At 35.6% G+C, this 19,730-nt stretch overlaps 2 protein-coding genes across 5 annotated transcripts; both read right to left on the reverse strand.

The window, feature by feature from the left end:
• On the reverse strand, nt 5,565-7,749 carry LOC109232312 (transcription termination factor MTERF5, chloroplastic-like). The gene has a single exon (XM_019398039.1). It carries the CDS (start codon nt 7,512-7,514, stop codon nt 6,390-6,392), a length of 1,125 nt encoding a protein of 374 aa, XP_019253584.1. The 5' UTR covers nt 7,515-7,749; the 3' UTR covers nt 5,565-6,389.
• Nucleotides 16,406-19,378, reverse strand: LOC109232313. Of its 4 annotated transcripts, none has more exons than XM_019398040.1 (2): nt 19,164-19,378; nt 16,406-17,102 (listed from the first exon to the last, which is right to left on the reverse strand). In XM_019398040.1, exon 2 carries the CDS (start codon nt 17,037-17,039, stop codon nt 16,695-16,697), a length of 345 nt encoding a protein of 114 aa, XP_019253585.1. In that variant the 5' UTR covers nt 17,040-17,102; nt 19,164-19,378; the 3' UTR covers nt 16,406-16,694. The 4 variants fall into 4 exon arrangements, with proteins under 4 accessions (XP_019253585.1, XP_019253588.1, XP_019253586.1 ...); XM_019398043.1 differs by lacking the exon at nt 19,164-19,378 and adding an exon at nt 18,387-18,520; XM_019398041.1 differs by lacking the exon at nt 19,164-19,378 and adding an exon at nt 17,978-18,060.

Consider the following 19,730-nt stretch of genomic DNA (forward strand, 5'->3'; position numbering starts at 1 on the left):
TTTTTACCTAGGAATTTAAACAGAATATTAATCCAACACCTATACTAATATGATTTCAAACTTGAACACCGAATTAATTATGTGCAAAACTTCATCAAACGTAATTCCAGCATATGCCACAAAGGCTAAACACAGACAAAATCCAAAGTATTCCTGTCCAAACAGTCCAAAGCAGTCCAGTTTTTAATTGCAAACGAGAACCTAACAAAATCCAAAGTATTCCTGTCCAAACAGTCCAAAGCAGTCCAGTTTTTAATTACAAACGAGAACCTATTGAAGTCATGGTACTATATAGAATACGAATAGGAAAATCAAACAGAGAATCCATTTATACTTCATTTCATGTCCTCAAACTTGGAAGTTTACAGGATATGTACCTGGAATTAAGACAAAATGAAGAAGAAAATGAGATCAGCGGTAGCAGTGATCAGTCAACAGCTTATGATTTGTTGCAGATCCAGAAATAGAGTCAACAAAACCCAGGAGGTATTTTAACACCAAAGCAACCAGTAAACTAACCAAAGCAACTTGAATAAACCCGAAAGAACTCGAAATTGGACCCAGGAGCACTAGAGACTCGGCTTAACAGCTAAACTTGAAATCAATCTAATATAACAGTATTTTTCGGAGCTTTTCTATTGCTTTTGCTTTTTGTTTTTGGTTTTTTCTGAAGAAACTAAAATCTAAGAGGAAATTTCGAATTGTAGGAGCTCAGATTTGAGTATTTGAATTTGAAATTCAAATTTCAGATCCTAAGACTTGCAGAAAACTTTTTTTTTTTGGGGGAATTTTAGATGCTGAAACCTTTTGGGGAATTTTTAGGTGTTCAAAACTTGCAAAAGAAGGTGAGGGGGGTGCCTTTTATAGGCAGAAAATCAAGGGGAAGCTTCTAGATTTCATTACCCATTTTCTCCCTCTTTTTATTTTCAGCTTTTATTCAATAGCCCTTAATGTTTCGACTTGCTTCTCAAGTTATTGCCCTAAACTTCTGAAATTATAACTAAGGCCCTGTTCTAGAAGAGTCTAGGGTGTTCTAGCTTAACCTACAGCATTTCTGCCCAATTCTAAATACCCAAACTACCCCTGAACTCAATTTGAAATTACTAGTCTTATCTCAATTAACCCCATCCCTCTTACCTTGGTCAAATAACCACGGTTAAGTACTCAACAAGGACTAAAGGTTCAGCTAAATCTAAACAAATCCTAAAATTGAACTAACCATTCATACCAACTAATCAGAACATGGAAATTAAATCCAACTAAGTTCAGCAATTCAAACAAAAATCAAATAACAAAATGAAGCTACTTATATCTAAGAATATGAACGAAACCAGTCAAGTTTGACGAAAGCAATTACCAACCATGGGATTCAAATCAACACAGAACCCCAAAACAAACTAACTCAAGATTGAGAACAATAATCACTGCCAAACAAATAATACCAATGAAACATGAATTAATCAGAAGACCTTTCCTTTAAAAATCAGTGAATTTCAAATAACAAGTAAAGAGGAGAAACTCACCTAGGTTTGAACCAAGAATGGATTTCGACTCGAAACCTCAAAAGGATGTGCATCTATCAAGGAATTTGAATTCTAGGGTTCTGCCGCTTCTTCGATTTGAAATTGGAGAAGATTTGGGATGATGTGAAGGCTACTGATGATGGATTCGGAACGAGAGAAGTGAGGAGGGGCCCTGATGTTAATCCGGTAAGGTTTGGGGGTGGCGCCGCCGTGGGCGGCGGAGACGGCGTTTAGGGTTTTGGACATTCGAGGAGTTCGGGTATTTTTTTAGGGAAACTGGACATGAATATGAAAAAGGGGAGGAGGAGAGGAGCATGAGGTGTAAATTTGGGGTTATTTGGAGACCGGCCGCCGCCATGAGGCGATTTCCGGCGGCGGTCTAGGGCGGAGGGAGGCGGCGTTACGAGTCTCTGATGAGAGATGAGAGAGATGAGAGGGTAAGGGGGGTCTGAGGGGGTAGGGTAGCGTTAGGACATATTTATGCCATGGGGAAATCAGTTCCTGACCGTTCGATCAAAAGAACCTAGACGGCTCAGATTTGTTCTACCGAAACGACGTCGTTTTGGTCATTTGCTGGACCAGACTGGGTAATACAATTGGGCTGGGCATTTTGGTCCGGTTTCAGGGTGAGATTGGGCTTGATTTTGGGTAGTCTGATGCCTTTTCTTGCATTTTCAATTCAATTAATGAAAATTCTTTTGTTGGTTTTCCTTTCCTTCTTTTCCCCTCTTTTTTTTTATATATATTTTCTGATTAAATGCAAGATTAAACGTAAAAGACCCAAATTAACTCTAAAATTATACTAATTGATTTCCAAATAAACTAATTCCTAATTTAAAAGCAAACTAAGACAAATTAAAAGCAAAAATGCAAAAGAACCATTTTTGTTATTTTCTTTATTTTTAAAGTAACTTAATTACTAATTAAACCTAAAATGTGAAATTAAACCCTAAATGCAAATGCCAAGTATTTTTGTATTTTTCATTAATTAAAATGCACAAACAAAATGCAAACAATTAACATAAAAGGTCACAAAATCCACAAAATTGCAAATAATGAAAAGAAATTATTTTGTTTGAAATTATGGGAGTAATTCATATAGGGCAAAAATCACGTGCTCACACAATGTACCTGTGCGTAATGTGGGAACAATAACAACGACGACTAGCAGTTGAAAAATAAAAAACAACGACGAAAATCGTTGGATTTCAGAGAAGAACAAATCAAAAAATGCGAATAACGGGAGAGAGAGACAGAGACAGTAGAGGACTAGCGTATACTTGGAGAGAAAGTACTCTTTTAATAAAGAAGGGCAAAATAGTCTTTTTAAAAGGCTATTAACAAAAAAACGGGTACGGGTGCAAACAGAAAAACAAAGCGGCTACAGGTTGAAAAGAGGCGCCCAAATAGGGCGCCCCATGCAATTTTACCTCAATAACTATTACAATTTTTTAAAATTGCCCCAAATTTTTGTATTTTATAAAAGAGCCTACCATTTATTATTTTGTAACAATGTTGCTTCGTCTTCTCGGTCATCTAATAGTGTATCATGTAGTTCATTATAGAAATGATAATTTTGTACCAAATTTATTTATGTTCAGGACTATGGTTTGCGATAATATAATGAATATTATTGATAATGGTACTGTTGGGTATTTGTGATAATTTTTAGAACTTGTGGGTATAAGTCATGTTTCATGTTTTTCCAAAATAAATTTGGGAAATATGTTTTGAAAACTGATGTCCAAACACATTTTCATCTTTAAACCAATCTTCACCCAAATCAGATTTTTCAAAATAAATTTTGGAATCTATGGTCAAACGCTAGCTTAGTAAGAGTTGGGCGGGTTGGGCTATGACCCAAATTTTTGCCCAAGTTGACCCAAACCATCTCAACCAAGTTACTTTTGGGCGGGTCAATTGACCCTCCCATTTATTGACTCAACCCATTTTGACCTGTCCAAATTCAGCTGAACCCGCCCATTTGACACCCCTACTTTTGATATACCCCTATTTTACGGGAAACTTTTTATACACCAAACTTTATCCTAACAGAAACTATGATCGTCACAGGATCGTACTAGCCTACTAGGTTGGTGAGAAACAGTTTTTGTTCAGCTAATTAATTTTAAAAAATACTTTTGAACAACAATTAGTATTTGACTAAGTTTTTAAAAAGTGTTTCTAGGTGTATTTCTCAAATTCAAAAAAGTGCTTTTGGCGAGAAGCTACTTTAATCTGCTTATCAAAAAACTGCTACTACTCAAAAGCATTTTTTTTCCTTTTAAAAACTTTGTCAAACACCTAAACGAAGCTTTTGGCCCAAAAAAAAAAAAGCACTTCTCTAGAAAGTATATTTTGTATGCAAGCCTTACTCCTACTTGAGATGGCTGAACTATAAGTCTCCCAATTTAGAAAGGCCAAATACATATACAACCCATTCAACTTGGCCCCATTTTTCATGTTGGCACTCTATCTCAACCTTGTTCCATTTTGACCCTCGAACTCTATTTTATATGTTTCATTTTGGCCCTCCAACTCTATTTCTTATGTTCCACTTTAACACAAAAATTGAAACCAGTGCAAAAAAATATAGCGCGTGTGTATACACAAATCTGAGGTGTAATAAATATCCAATTAAATGTTGCCACATGATTTTTTTCATCCATGTCAAACGGGTCAATACTAAAATACCTGAACCCGATCATATTTGAGTAAAATTAAGTCCCTTCTTATTTACACAAGAAAATGACAACACTGAAAATAAAATCCGAAAATGGTTCACTTACTTTGTTAAATTTACACCCATAAAAGCGTCGACCTGGATTTCTTGGTATCCATGATACTTTCAGTTCAACTTGAAATCCACAAGAACAAATATTCATTCCATTATGAAAAAATAATTTTCTTTGAGACATGGATTCACTTCAACTTCAAACTTAGAAGAAATAAACCCACAAAAAAATCAGAATAAATAAACGAACAATAAAATTGTAAAAGTTCGAGATTTTCTGGATGGCCAGGTATGAAATCGGTAGATGAAAACTTTGGAACTTTGAGAATGAAGATGGGGCAACAGTGGATGAAAAATACGGTCAGATTCGGATATTTTAGTATTGACCCGTTTGACATGGATGAAAAAATCAGGTGGCAACATTTAATTGGATATTTATTACACGTCAAATAGTGTATACACACGCGCTATATTTTTTGCACTGGTTTCAACTTTTGTGTTAAAGTGAAACATAAAAAATAGAGTTGGAGGGCCAAAATAGAACAAGGTTGAGATAGAGTGCCAAAATAAAAAATGGGACCAAGTTGAATGGGTTCTATATGTACTTGGCCATTTAGAAAACTTGTTAGAAGTCACATATATTAGCTTGCTTAATTTTGTGGTTTAAATTAAAAAAAAAAAAAATCTGGCACATACAGTCCATTTTGTCCATGTGGTCATTGCGTGTTTTATTTTAACTTAAATTATTTGTTTCTACCAAATAAATGACATTTTACAATATAAATGCGTAAGTAAAACTAACATGATAATAAGCATAAAAGGCATTAATTCACTCTTGAAAAAGGAACAAATATATAAAGAAAAGGCAAAATAGAGGAAAATGCCAATCTTCTTCTTATTTGGTTTGTCCACATTCTGGGAAAAAACAAAACAAAAGGTTTATATATATATCCCTTTACTATCAGAAATTATTTAAAATCGCCCGCCGTTTGAGTATTCGCCTTTAAAACCCTCATCATCTTTTGATAGCAAGGGGCAAATATACTCAAATGGAGGGCAATTTCATAGAGTCATTGCCCGAGCCACAGAATTCAGGTATGACAAGCCCAAACAAAAGGACAAATAAGCTGCAAACAGCCACTGCCTATGAGTCGCGGATTACCCCAAAAAAGACACCCTACAAACTAAGCACTGGACTGAACATACCTTACGCAAATCAACTTCATTGCTAAATTATCAGTACTCTATACTGGACTGACAGTAGACTTCGATAAAAATTTGACTCCAGTGGAAATCGAAATGGACTCTTCACAAATATTATATATGACTGTATGTCACATATATGCATTCTTCAGCATTGAAGAGATGAGTTGCAGCAAATATATTCAACAGCCAAAGCGAATGTTTATAAATTTCTGCCAAAAGATGTTCCTCAAATTTTTCACTATTTCTTGAGTGAGATACAAATTAGGAATCTGAGCCTGTAAGGCACCACAAATTGCTCTACAAAACTTTGATTCACCTTAACCGGAGAACTTGATATCTCGTACCCAACTTCTCATCCAAAATTTTCAAGACATCAATCTGTAGCACGGCTCTTTTCTCCAGGCTATACGATAAAAGGGAAGCAGAAGCCAAGATCTCTGGTTCTAATCCCAATTCGTTCATAAGAAAATCAACTTTTCCTCTTGATTGTAGCCTCTCATAGAGTTAAACAACAAGGTACATTCCGAGCCATGATAATTTGCAAACCTCTTCTCTAAAAGCAGCTCACTGATCTAACCAAAGACATAAACTCCATAAAAGAACATGTCAAGAAATGCAACAGCATTCATCACCCTATGCACTATGTCCTGAAACAACCAACAACGACAAACCCAGTGTAATCTCATAAGTGGGGTCTGGGGAGGATAGAGTGTACACTAACCTTACCCCTACCTTGTGAGGGTAGAGAGGCAGCTTCTGACCCTCGGCTCAAGGAGCACTATGTCCCAACTGAAATGATTTTTGGCAACACTAACTATATTTTTCAAAAAACCAACTGAAAAATGAAAAGCAAAAGTATACTGGACAACAAATGATAATTTTAAAAAGGTCACAGCACCCTTATGCTAAAATGTAAACCAAAACTGTTAAGGCGCCACAGTTTTCTTATGCGATTCATACAGATAAGGTATCTGATCCTTATAGGGAAGCACAAAATACTCTATAAACTTTGACTCTGTTATCATCAGAACGCGATAAAGAGTCCACTTTCTCCTCTCAAGCTTCTTTTCATCCAAAATTTTCAAGACTTGCATCCGAGGTGCCACTCTTTTTTCAAGACTATAGGCCAAAATTGCAGGATGCGAAGCCAAATAAGCAGGTTCAAAACCAAGCTCCTTCATGTAAAGATTTAATGATTTTTGAATTCTAACCTCTGATTTAGCAATGCAATACGGTAGCTTCCTAAACATCTCGAGTATATCATCATTGGACCATCCAAAACTCTTGAAAATTCCGATCTTCTTTTCCAACGAAGACTTACTTTGACTGGCTAACACTTGAAATCCACGTAGAAAACTAGGGGAGTCGGGCAGAACTCGGAAATCCTTCTCCACTATATGCAACAAATCCTTAAACCACTTAGGCTTTAGACTAATACAAGCAGGAGATCTAAGCACAAACTTTTTTATTATGACATTAGAAAAACCAAAGTTTCTCAACAACAATACATTGGTCTCCATAATATGATGAGTACCAAAAGAGAGCAACCAAGGAGCTCTCTTCATAGCCTTAACTACATCTTCGTCGCTACCCAAAATTCTCCTAAGACAATCAATGGTAGGTCTCAAATGAGTATCTAAACTTCTCATAAAAATATTTGAATCTTTAGCAATTACATTCACTAGGTCCGACCCGGATAACCCGAGATCCATAAGGCACTGGAGTTTGGGTTTTAGGGTTTTGGAAACATCACGGTATAGCAATGTGGGTGCTCTAGAAACCAATATTTTGATGTCGGTATTGTCAAAACCAGTTTGTTTCAAGAAATTGAGGACTAAATCAGGATTTTTTAGGGTTTTCTGTGAAGTTATCTTAGAAGAAGTAAAAGTTGCTTCTTTTTTGGAAAATCCTAGAGAATCAATGAGGTATTTAACCAAAAAATTGGATGCGATACGGGTTGACTTTGTTGAGTAGAGATATTGAGAGCTGCCATTGCAGCGAATTCTGGATAAAGCTTGAGCTGCTTTGCCAGTGATGAGCCTTAAACACATTTTATTTTCAGCACTACCAAAAATTCTTCTATAAAATAGTATAATCTGAATTTGGGTATAAGGGTTTTGTTAACGGAAAAATAAATAGAAAGGATAATCTTGATTTGGGTATAGTCTAAACCAGCTTATTTTTGTAAGAAGATAAGGTGAATTCAAGTGAGTTACCTTGGCGGGCCTATTGACATTGCTTCGCCATTGAAAGGAGATGGCTACTCTCACTAAACCAGGACAAATATGTAATGGGAAAACGGTCAAAAGTACTCGTAAGCATTATTTATACACTTTTTCGTAAAAACAGCACGGGCTAGTCTATTTTCGGACTGATCATTCAAAAATAGCCAACATTTACAAAGTCATTGAAAAATAGCCACTATTTTGCTGCAACACAAAAAATTCCAGCATAAATATTGGAGATCAGTATACCTGTGTATGAACTTCCAGCATATTATGATAGAACTCCAACAAGCGAAAAGTTCCAGTATAATATACTGGAGCGGTGCTCCAATCTCCAGTATATTATGCTGGACCGATATATTATACTGGAACTCCAGTATATTATACTGGAGTTCCAGTATACTTATGTTGGACTCCAGTATATTATACTAGAGTTTTTTCCGGATTTTGAACAGTGTTTTCGTTCAGATTATCTTTACACGAAAAATGGCTAAATTTCGATTATTTTTGAAACTGTGGCTATTTTTAAATGACTACTTGTAAATCTGGCTATTTTTGAATTTTTCCCTCTTCTTCCTTATACTTTCGACCCATTAATATTTTGACGTTTTAAATTGGTGCAAAAATACTCCTCCACCATGGCAATATCATCCTACATAATCTGATATTTCAATGAGATGGACATTACGTGGCATGCCACCTCACCAATCAAATTCATTTTAGCCCCTTCCATCATTTCTAATTCTACCACCACCCTCGTCACCTAATCTTTTTCGGGTTTTATTGTGATATTCTAAATTGTAAATCACATAAATTGCAAGAAAATTATTCACCCTCCATTTTACCACGTTTAATAGAAATATTTTCTTTTACTTTAATCACCGCAACTAATCTCTTCTTTAACTGAAGCACCGAAAATTATCTTTATCATCATTTTTTTCAACTCCAATAGTGGCCCAAAATCGACAAAGAAGTGATTTTGAAGTGCTAGAAATCTCGTTATTTGAATTAATGAATTTGCACTTTGATAAGTGTTTTACTATCGTATTTATATTCCAATTTTTTATTTTTTTTTTATAGCGCATCCAATTCCAAAGCAATGGCAGCAACAATGCTAAAATATTTAGCCCTTTTTCTGGAAATAAAGAGAATTTAAAAAAAGAAAATACTACTCTCTCCGTTTCAATTTATGTGAACCTGTTTGAATAGACACGGAGTTTAAGAAAAATGAAGACTTTTGGAATTTGTGGTTCTAAACAAGTCAAAAAGGAGCCCAAAGTATTTGTGTGTTATAAAAGCTTCTCATTAAAAATAAACTAGTATTAGTATCCGCGCGGACACTAATCATATCAAATATTTAAGTTATTTGGATTGTATGTAAATAATCTTAAAATTTACACTTTCTCAGTAAATATAGATAATCAATGGATATTAACTACATGAAAAAAATTAACTATTTCTTCTATTTTTCTTTTTTGATACCATTCTTGCCGGTGTCTGTCACGACCCGAATTTTCCACCCTCGGGAGTCGTGATGGCGCCTACTAATGTGAGCTAGGCAAGCCAATCCATTAACTACTTATCTCATTATCCAATTATTTCTTTTTAGCAATTATAAAGCGATAACGTGATAACAGCGGAAATTCAAATTTAAGCGGAAGACAACGATAAAATGTATGAAGACTATATCTATTACAAGTACTTAAGCCTTAACCACCCAAAACCTGGTGTCAGTGTCACAGACGGTCTAAGATTTACTACATACAAGGTCTGAAGAAAATTTCAATACAGTGTTTCTGAATATAAAGAAAATGAAACAGGAAATAAGGATAGAGGAGACGCCAGGGCCTGCGGACGCCTGCAGGTCTACCTTGGATCTCCGCGTGGACTGAAGGTAGCCTCCAACTGCGGTCCGAAGTCAACAGCACTGGGATCTGCACAAAAGAGTGCAGAGTGTAGTATCAGCACAACCGACCCCATGTGCTGGTAAGTGTCTAGCCTAACCTCGGCGAGGTAGTGACGAGGCTAGACCAGACTACCATATAAACCTGTGCAGTAATAAAATGTATAGCGGAAAGTAAAGCGGGATAAACAGTTAAAGGTGGGAAGGGGGAACATGCTTCGAGGAATAACAGGTAAAACAGAATATCTAGAGAATTATAGAGAACCAATATCCAACTACTATCAAGGATAAGGAAAACAAAGGCAGATTTCACTTTTAATTCACATTTCGTTGTAGACGTGCAACCCGATCCCATTTCTTATATCTTGTGGTAGGCGTACCACCCGCTCCCATTTTATTAAATCTCGTGGTAGGCGTACCACCCGCTCCTATTTCATTATATCTCGTGGTAGGCGTACCACCCGCTCCCATTTCATTAAATCTCGTGGTAGGCGTACCACCCGCTCCCATTTCATTATATCTCGTGGTAGGCGTACCACCCGCTCCCATTTACAAAACAACAACAACCACAAAGAATCCCGGCGAGGAAACAAGAGCAACATAATAACTTCCCGGCAAGGGTACATTAATATCTCAACAACATCCCCGCAAGGGAACTATGATATCTCAACAATATCCCGGCAAGGGAACAATAATATCTCAATAATATCCCGGCAAGGGAACAATAATATCAACCAAACATCCCGGCAAGGGAACAATGATGATAATAACATGTGAGGCACAATAAACCACAACGGAGTCATAACAATTCATAACACAAGACTCATGGGCATGCTTGACACCGACGTATAGATACTTTTCACCATGCCTATACATCGTACTCTACAATTAACATGTAGCAAATAGAGACAACTCCTAATCCCTCAAGCTAAGGTTAGACCAAACACTTACCTCGATGCCTCGAACACAATTCACGATTCAAATATAGCTTTACCCCTTGATTCCACCACCAATTCGCTCGTATATAGTCACAAGTTACTTAATTACATCAATAAATGCTAAATGAATCAATTTGGATGCATGAAAATGAATTTTCCAAAGTTTTGCCCAAAAGTCAAAAATCGCCCCCGGGCCCACATGGTCAAAACCCGAGGTTCGAACCAAAACCCGATTACCCATTCCCCCGCGAACTTAAATATATAATTTGTTTTGAAATCGGACCTCAAATCTAGGTCCAAATCCCCAATTTTTGAAAAATCTAGGTTCTACCCAAAACACCCAATTTCCCCATGAAAACCATTGATTTGAAGTTGAAATCATGTTAAAAGATGTTAAGAATTGAAGGAAGTTAGTTAAAATCGACTTACAATTGATTTGGAGAAGAAGAAATCCTTGAAAAATCGCCTAAGTGTGTTTATGTTTTGAGAGAATATGAAATGGGTTAAAAATTCGGCTAAGTATAAAAGTTGCATGTCTCAGATGTGAGAATTGCGAACAGGGGTTTGGGAATTGCGAAGCTTGGGAATTGCGAACATGGGTTTGGGAATTGCGAAGTCTGGGAATTGCGAACATGGGTTTGGGAATTGCGAAGCCTGGGAATTGCGAAGGGAGGTTGGGAAATGCGAAGCCTGTAGGCCTGCAATTCCTTAAGTCCAAAATTTCACCCCGTGGCCTATCCAAAACTCACCCGAGCCCTCGGGGCTCCAAACCAAATATACACACAACCTCAAAAATATCCTAGAGACTTATTCGTGTACTCAAATCACCAAAATAACATCATGAACATCGAATTAAACCTCAAGATCAACGAAATTTCTCAAAACTTCTTTAAACATCAAATTTGCATTTAAGGTCCGAATCACGTCAAATGAATTCCGTTTCTTACCAAACTTCACAGAATTATCTTAAATCATATATAAGACCTGTACCGGGCGCCGGAACCAAAATATGGGCCCGATACCAACATGTTCTAATCAAAATTCATTTCCAAACCTTATAAACAATTTCAGAAAATAATTTCTTTCAAAAATTCATTTCTCGGGCTTGGGACCTCGGAATTCGATTCCGGGCATACGCCCAAGTCCCATATTTTCCTACGGACCCTCCGGGACCGTCAAATCACGGGTCCAGGTCCGTTTACCCAAAACGTTGACCGAAGTCAAATTAATTCATTTTATGGTCAAAACTTATCATTTTTCATAGATTTTCACATTTAGGCTTTCCGGCTACGCGCCCGGAATGCGCACGCAAATCGAGGTGATGCTAAGAGAGGTTTTTAAGCCTCGGAACGTAGAATTTTATTTTAAAACAAGTGATGGCCTTTTGGGTCATCACACGAACTACGCTAGTTGGCTTTATCTAACCGCGCATTATGACCGCCACGTCAAGGCTTTGTTATTTCTAAACCTGCCTTTAAATCCGTTGTATTGAATTATCACATACATTACGAGTGACGTTGTTCAACAACCACCTAAATATGTATCCTTTCTCAAGCAACACATAATAAATAGGCACAGTCAATCGATGGCCATTCAATCAACTGAAATAAATACGTAGCTGAACAAATAGATAAATTCAAAGGATAAATTATATTAAAACCTAACAAGAATTCATCCTACAAAAGCTTCTATCAAAACCCTAGATAACAAATTAGCTATTCATAATAGTATGTAAAACTACAATACTAAAAGTCATAACCAATAATGAAAATAGGAAGAAGGAAGTAAAAAACTCGTAGAAGAATTCTCCGCCTTACTCCTAGTGTGTTCTTGCCTACTTAGGTTGAATCTCCGGTCTCCTTGGCCTCCTTAGGTCTAAATTATGTCAAAAGTATGTCCAACCTCTTAAAATACCGTGTTTCTATGTATATATACCAAGTAGGGTCGGGACCAAATAATTATACCTTCTCCTACGCGAAAAAGGACAATTTTTTAGGTCTGGACGCTCGCGGTCGCGGTATTTTCCCAGTGCACTGCCTCTGTCCGCGTCCAGGTCCGCGGTCGCGGTTTCGACCGCGTTTTTCACACTGTTTCGTCTGGAATGTGGAAAAACGTAAAACATGAAAGTTGTAGCTCTTTGAGTTAGCTTTCTAACCATATATTGTAGAGCCCAAATGAAGTTCTGAGCGAAAAGTTATGTTCATTTTACTAGACAGTGCGCAATATGCCTATTCGAGTCTTCGTTTGTTCTTAACTGTCAAATTTGACCCCCGAACACGATCCCGACTTAATTCCTTGGGCTTTTACTCAGATTTCAAAGCTCCAAATCACTAGAATTCATTTCATAACATCTATATAGCTCGGAATCACTCCTACAAGGCATAAAACACACAGTTAGTGCAAAACACTAGCGAGTAAAGCTCAAACTTAATTAAAGTGCAGTAAATTAGAGTGTAATAAGCGACTAAAATACGCAATTATAGCCTACCATCAGTAGACATGTGTTGGATTATTTGAATTTGTTATAACTCTTCCGCACTTTTCATCTGTTCATCTTTAATTACTTTTTATATCTGTTTGCGTTGATTGCTAATGAGTTGAAACCTTAATAGTTGACTTGCCTAGCTTTCACGAGTAGGCGTCATCACGACTCCCGAGGGTAGGAAATCTGGATCGTTACAGGAAGGTCATGAAACGGTTGGAAACAGTCGTGTTTGTATATTTCGTTTTCAATGTCTTATCCTTTAATGTATTAGGCACTTGTTTAAATTTTAAATAAACAGTAAAGTTGAAGAAAGAAAAAATGAGATAATAGATAAATACAGTTTCTGGACTATGGGAGGTGCTATGTGAGCACTATTTGTCCCTATTTTATATATCTATATAGATGTTTGGGTTGAAAGCAATTTCCTTAAAAGTCAATAAAATAACTTTCTTGATAAGAGAAGAAAAAACAATTCACAAGTGACATTCAATGCTAATTGTCTCCTATCCGCCACTAAGACCCCACAGTCTCACCCACCCCAACTTCGGCCCTACATAATCCCCCACCTTTCGGCCATCTCCGCTCGTATACTATTTGATGACTAGATTATATGTAAATACTTTTAAAATATACTTACCAAACATCAAGAGATAAATAAATAAACCTCTTATTTTTCAAAAAATTATTTTTTAGAAGAAAGTTTTCGTGCAAGATATTTTTCCTTTGTACCAAACACACTCCTAGGCCAATCTTGGAAAAATGACACAGTATAACCGCTCTCAAAATAATATCCGATAAAATGCATATTTTTTTGTATATATTTTGTATATATATACATTCTGTATGTTATATACAAAAATTATTCAAATTTTATACACTTTTTCGGCTACGAATATAAATAATTTCCAGGCTAAAAGTAAAAATACCCCAAATATTGTATATTATAGGAACAAAATGGCTCACTCCAAGTATGTAACTGAAATTTGAAGTTGAAATTTGAGGAATTTTCAGAAACCACTATTGTTTAGTGGCTAATAACTTCCTATAGCTACCATATACATAATTACTTCCTATACCTACTATTTAGTTGTTACGGTAGTGTATTCGCTGTATTCGCGCTACTGTATTGAATACAGTAGCAAAAATCACCTAAAAACAGGGATGTCCAGATGTACGCGACTATATTCGCGCCATGTATTCATGAATACAGTAACGACAATTCCTTTAAAAATAGGTCTGTCCAGCTGTCTAATAACGGAAATAGGATCAATTAGTGTGATACACTCTTAATATAACTCAATAAAATCAATTCTAACACGCCTCGTTTTCAACCCAATTAATTAGAATGATTTTTCAGACGCTAAACACAAAACACAGAGCGTTGTATATTTAGCTTGGACATAACACAATCTGCAGAGCTCAAGAGATTTAGTCAATGTTTTCGTGATATAGTTCGAGGTTTTGATTTGACCGTCATTGATAGGAATTTTTTCTGCACGGCATTGATACATGTGTTTATAGAATATTTAGTAATTCGATTTACTAGATGGTAAGCTTAACAATGCTAATTCGTCATTCTGGGAAGTGGAACAATGAAAATTGTTCTATCGATTACTCGATTGAGGGGATATTGATAGAGGAGTATGCTTCGTACAATGATTTAGTTGCTTCGTTGTATACAAAATACATCACATACAATACAGTGAATACATGAATACAGAACTCATACATGAATACATCAAAATACATTGCTTTAATTATTTTTAATGTAGGTTGATTATGAGTTCAAATACATATAAATACATGTATATATGAAATACATTATTTTAATGGTATACAAAATAAAGTATATACAAAACAGTGAATACGTGAATATCGAACTCAGACATGAATACATCAAAATACATTGATTATGATAGAACTGTTGGTGTATTTGATATTGTTATTTTATGAACTCAAATACATATAAATACATCTAAATACAAAAAGTAAAAATCACCGTACAAACTAAAATCAATGTATGCGGACTCAAATACATATAAATACATCTAAGTTTTGTATAGAAACTTGAGGAACATCAGGAACTGTTGATTTTTTCTCATCTTGACCTTGTTTTATAGGGTCATTACATATTTTTGTTCACCTTTTGGCTTCCATGGTAGCTGGTAAACCTGCAAATACAGGTTCCTCTTGAGCGATTCGCAAAATCGAAAGGCGGCTCATCAAAATTGAGTGCTTAGTGGGTATACCTCATGTAATCCTCTTCGGAGTTATTGAATCAGCCTTTGAAGACGAAATTTGAAGTTTTCTACTGAAAACCTAACAATGGTGAAAATTAAAAATAAAAGAGTGAAGAGAAAAAGAAGCGTGAACCGGCCAAAAACTTAATACTTACCACGATTTTTTGTAGCAAAAACGTTGAATTTGAGAGAGAATTGTGCTGTGTGAGAGAATCGCGCTTTAACATTAGCACAATCTTGTTGAGAGAGAGAGAAGGAAGAAGTATTTTGCTGAGATTTTGAGAGAGAATACTGAAAGAAAGAGAGAGAAAAACGGGAGTAGAGTATTTAACGCCTTAATGGTAGTATATACCACAAATATCTATTTTGCTATAAAAAAATAAAAGGTAACTATGAAAAATTATATTTTAAAATAATTTTGGTTTATAATAAATAAGGTGTATACCTCTGCCATAAAAGGTACCAGCTATAACCCACATATCTCGGTCGCTAGGCTATCTCTCGGGGACTTGTCAAAGAATAGTTTGTTTGAATATCATAGAATAATCACCAAATAATATATTAAAGTTTTTCCTTGTAATAACATAATATTGGCGTTTGTAATTTAAAGTTAATTTTAGGTATTATTGTTGAACTTTAATCACTACGTTAATAGATTATTAAATTATTTTTCACACATTAAAGTAACTAAATTTTACCCTTTTGTAACATTAAGGTAACAAAATTATTTTTGCACTACTTTTTGTTACATCAAATTTACTAAATTTTACTCTTAAAATCATAAAATTATCTTTATCACATTAAATTGAACTATATATGAACTGTTTAGGAGACAGGGGCACAAGATGACAAGCTAGACTGTTATGTTAGGACGAAGGACACATCGCACAACAAGCATGAGAGGAAATAACTCAAAAAGATAATGCTCTCATGTCTCTCTCTCTCTCTTTTAATTATTTTTAATTAAAGTATCAGAAAATCAAAAAGTTGTTGGTTTAAGGAATCAATAATAATCTTAAATAAAAATTTCAAAAAATTAAAACTTACTCATTTTATGTTAGTGCCTTGTTACATCACCTCTAAAAAGTAAATTATACTCAACCAGCTATACCTTTTCAGAGTTTCAGCTACAATTAGGAAAGAACTGTGTATGATCTAATTTTTCTTCTCTAAAATCAATGATGTATCAATTGCACAAATCATTCAAGTAGACCACTATATCACAATTCACAAACACGAAATTCAGCTAAAATTATTAAAAATAAATAAATTAATACAACCCTCACAAATGTACATAACTTTTAGTTATGACTGCCAACTTTGGCTTCGTGATCACGTATTGTCACAGAAGGAGTGATATCCTTACAGCTTCACTGACAACTAATACTCCCCATTTGAGCACAAATGAAAGAGGTAGACTTGCATGGTTAAAAAAACCATCTATTTGGTTGATATATCAGAAGATGGAGGCGCCTTGCTAGTGGCAGCAGATGAAGAACTTGTTGATGCTTCAGCATCAACAAGTTTCCGGAGTCTATCTTGAAGGACTCGAACTCGATTCTCTGTTTTACGGAGCTTTCGCCATCTATAGGCAAACCAAAGACCAAATCCCCCATATACAACTATATATGAACCCCAAACATAGGGGTAAGTTTCTGCATTCTCTTTGATCTTCTGGTACTGTTGTTGTATCTTGTCTGCCCAATTAGTATATGAGTAACTCTCCAACTGCTTGTCTGTTGCAGCTGGTTGTTGACTACCTTCACTTTTCTCCTGAGAAGTCATCGCTATCCAATGATTTACCACTTGAATCTATCAAAAACCACCACGTAGATGTTTGTTGCTTGGCTGCAGAAAAAAAGAGCATAATTTGGTTACTTTTTATTTTTGTTGATGAAGTGCACAACTTGGTTACTTGGAGCAAAAACATTATCAACTACTACAAGTACCCGAAGATTATTTGGTCTTAATTCTTAACCGTCCCTAGGAGGCACACACTGCTCTCCAATATACAGAAAAAAGAAGATTACTTCGGCATTTCACATTTGCAATTTGTATTGAGTTACTCCATAGTACTTAGTACATGCTATGATGCAAACAATTTATGGCCAAATGATCGATCTAAACTCAAAGAGACATCTTAACACCATATCCAAGATATGCTTCATCATATCTAGAAGGTTTGACCAGGATAATACTAATCTCATGCCTTCTCTATTTCAAAACATCTGTGATATTGTATACTACATTAAAAATTTCTACATAATTTCAGAGAAAAACAAATAGAACGACCATGCCTCCGTGCACACAAGACTTGACATCAAAATGCCAAATCACGATAGAATGTCAATATGTTGCATTTTCAAAAAGTGCTTGGAAAGCCAAGGACAGAACTTCATAGTAAAAAATAACAACTGATTTGGTCACTAATTGAGTAATGGAAAAATAAATACAGGGCTCAAGTTCATGGATCTTGTAAACCAAGATATCAAGCCCAGGCCAGCTAGCATAAAAGATCCAAAAGTTAAAAGTGGTTACATATTACCAACTTCAGAAAAGAATCATGTAAGCTCTTTACACGTAATGCTTCCTTGGAGAAGCTAAAGAACTAGAAGAGCAATATTGCCCTGAAGACGTCCATTGACTCATTGAGACCAAAAGAAATCCATGTAATAGACTTTCAATAATCAATGTCTGAGCCAAACTTCTCAGCCCACTCTTACTAAGTTTGATGTCTACACATTGGACGCAGGAACTGCATACAACAAGGGGAGTCCTTGCTGGAGAAAGAGCAAGAGCTTTCCAGTTGCAGGTATGATCACAAACCTAAGAACAATAGAGGAATCTAAGAAAATTAATATTATTCATCATTTAGTTCTTTTTTTGGGGGTGGGGGGATGATTGGGTAAGGGGAAGGGGACGCGGAAGGACCTGGTGAAGATCAACTTTACACCTTTAGGATACAACTGCTTTAATTGAGATTTACCACTCAAACTATGCAATTGGTTTTTTCCGTATGTATAATTGCTCTCTACATACTTTGGCCACATGACCATCTTAGATGACAACTTGGAAATTTATTAGCTTTCTTCTAATCATGTGACCTATCACAATTACATCATAAGCAGATACCGGAGAGATTCAATTGTTTTTATGCTTGATGTTGCTTTCTTGGCAGTTCAGTCCGTCTTATACAATGACATTGTAATTAATCAGGGAATATCCTTTCCTTTTGCAGGTTGAAGTTTTTCATTTAAAACAAAGATTGCAGTCACTGGAAAATCGATCTGCAACACCACGGAAACCATTCCACGTTTAGAATATATCATGATATTTTGTATATTAGTTCTGATAGGATTATGTACATATATTTTAGACTTCAAGTATTAATTATCAATATTGGCTCGTTCTTGGAAGAACTAAACACTGACTTTCCAGACTGCCTTATGCCTACGACATAGTTCACCCGATGAACTACAGATTTTGTTAGACTATCTTCAAATCACAATGTTGTATATTGACTGCAAATCCTGTAGTATTGCATATCAAGTCCTTGAACAAATATGTCAAAAAGACTCTGTTGTAAGTAAAGGACTAGCGATCTTACTAATTGGGAGATGACTAAAACTTTAAACCAATAATTAAAAGCTTATTGTCTCGAAATTGTTAGCCATTTCATGGTCTTGCAGACCAACGGAAGTAAATCAACAATTAGTTATACAAGTCCAGGATGTTGCCATGTGGTTGAGTCATCCATTCACAATATCATCACTATTTTGTGGTCTGGACACTCCATTGTGTTGAAAAAGCAATCTTTGTAAAAAATACCGAAATAAACTCTAAAACTTCATGCTTTCTAACTACTAAACGATAAATCCAATATGATGTGAAACTCTGAAAAATGCGTACCTTTAGCTGGAGTTAATTCTCTGCGAACAAACCTTGATCTTCGTGAAGAATTCTTCTAGAACTATAGAGGTCACTGAAGGGAGAAATAGCGTAAAGTTGGGCGGGGCGGGGTGGGGGTGGGGTGGGGTGGAGGAAAGGGGAGCCGTCGTAGGGTTTATGGAAGGGAGATGTTGTGCAAATACCAGAGCTCCTTGGAAGCGAATGAGAATAGAGAACTTTCTTCTACTTTGCCTTCTTTACATTTCGCCCTCTAAAGTATTGGATAGGTAAACTTTGGTGCGATTAGTTTTGTCTTACTTTTTTTTTCTTGGGAAAATTGCTTTTTTGATAAAATAATTTGGAGAAAACTCCTATTGGTTACTTATTTCAAGAATAATGTTTTGGCTTCATTTGCTCGAATCAAGCTTTGTCTTTGTAAATGGATTGCTGGTTTATGAAAAAAAATTCTTAAATGAGATGGGTTAGTTCAGAGAAAGATTTTGTTCTTACATTTTTATTTATTTATTTTTGAATATTTTAGATTAATACATGTGATATTATATGAACAAATAAAGATTAATATATTAC

This window comes from Nicotiana attenuata, chromosome 9, assembly GCF_001879085.1.
Source record: "Nicotiana attenuata strain UT chromosome 9, NIATTr2, whole genome shotgun sequence".
In the NCBI taxonomy this organism is placed as follows: Eukaryota; Viridiplantae; Streptophyta; class Magnoliopsida; order Solanales; family Solanaceae; genus Nicotiana; species Nicotiana attenuata.

Excerpts from the sequence above, each read along its gene's own strand:
- LOC109232313 (XM_019398040.1), bottom strand. The coding sequence starts at position 17,039 with ATGACTTCTCAGGAGAAAAGTGAAGGTAGTCAACAACCAGCTGCAACA.
- LOC109232312 (XM_019398039.1), bottom strand. The coding sequence starts at position 7,514 with ATGTGTTTAAGGCTCATCACTGGCAAAGCAGCTCAAGCTTTATCCAGA.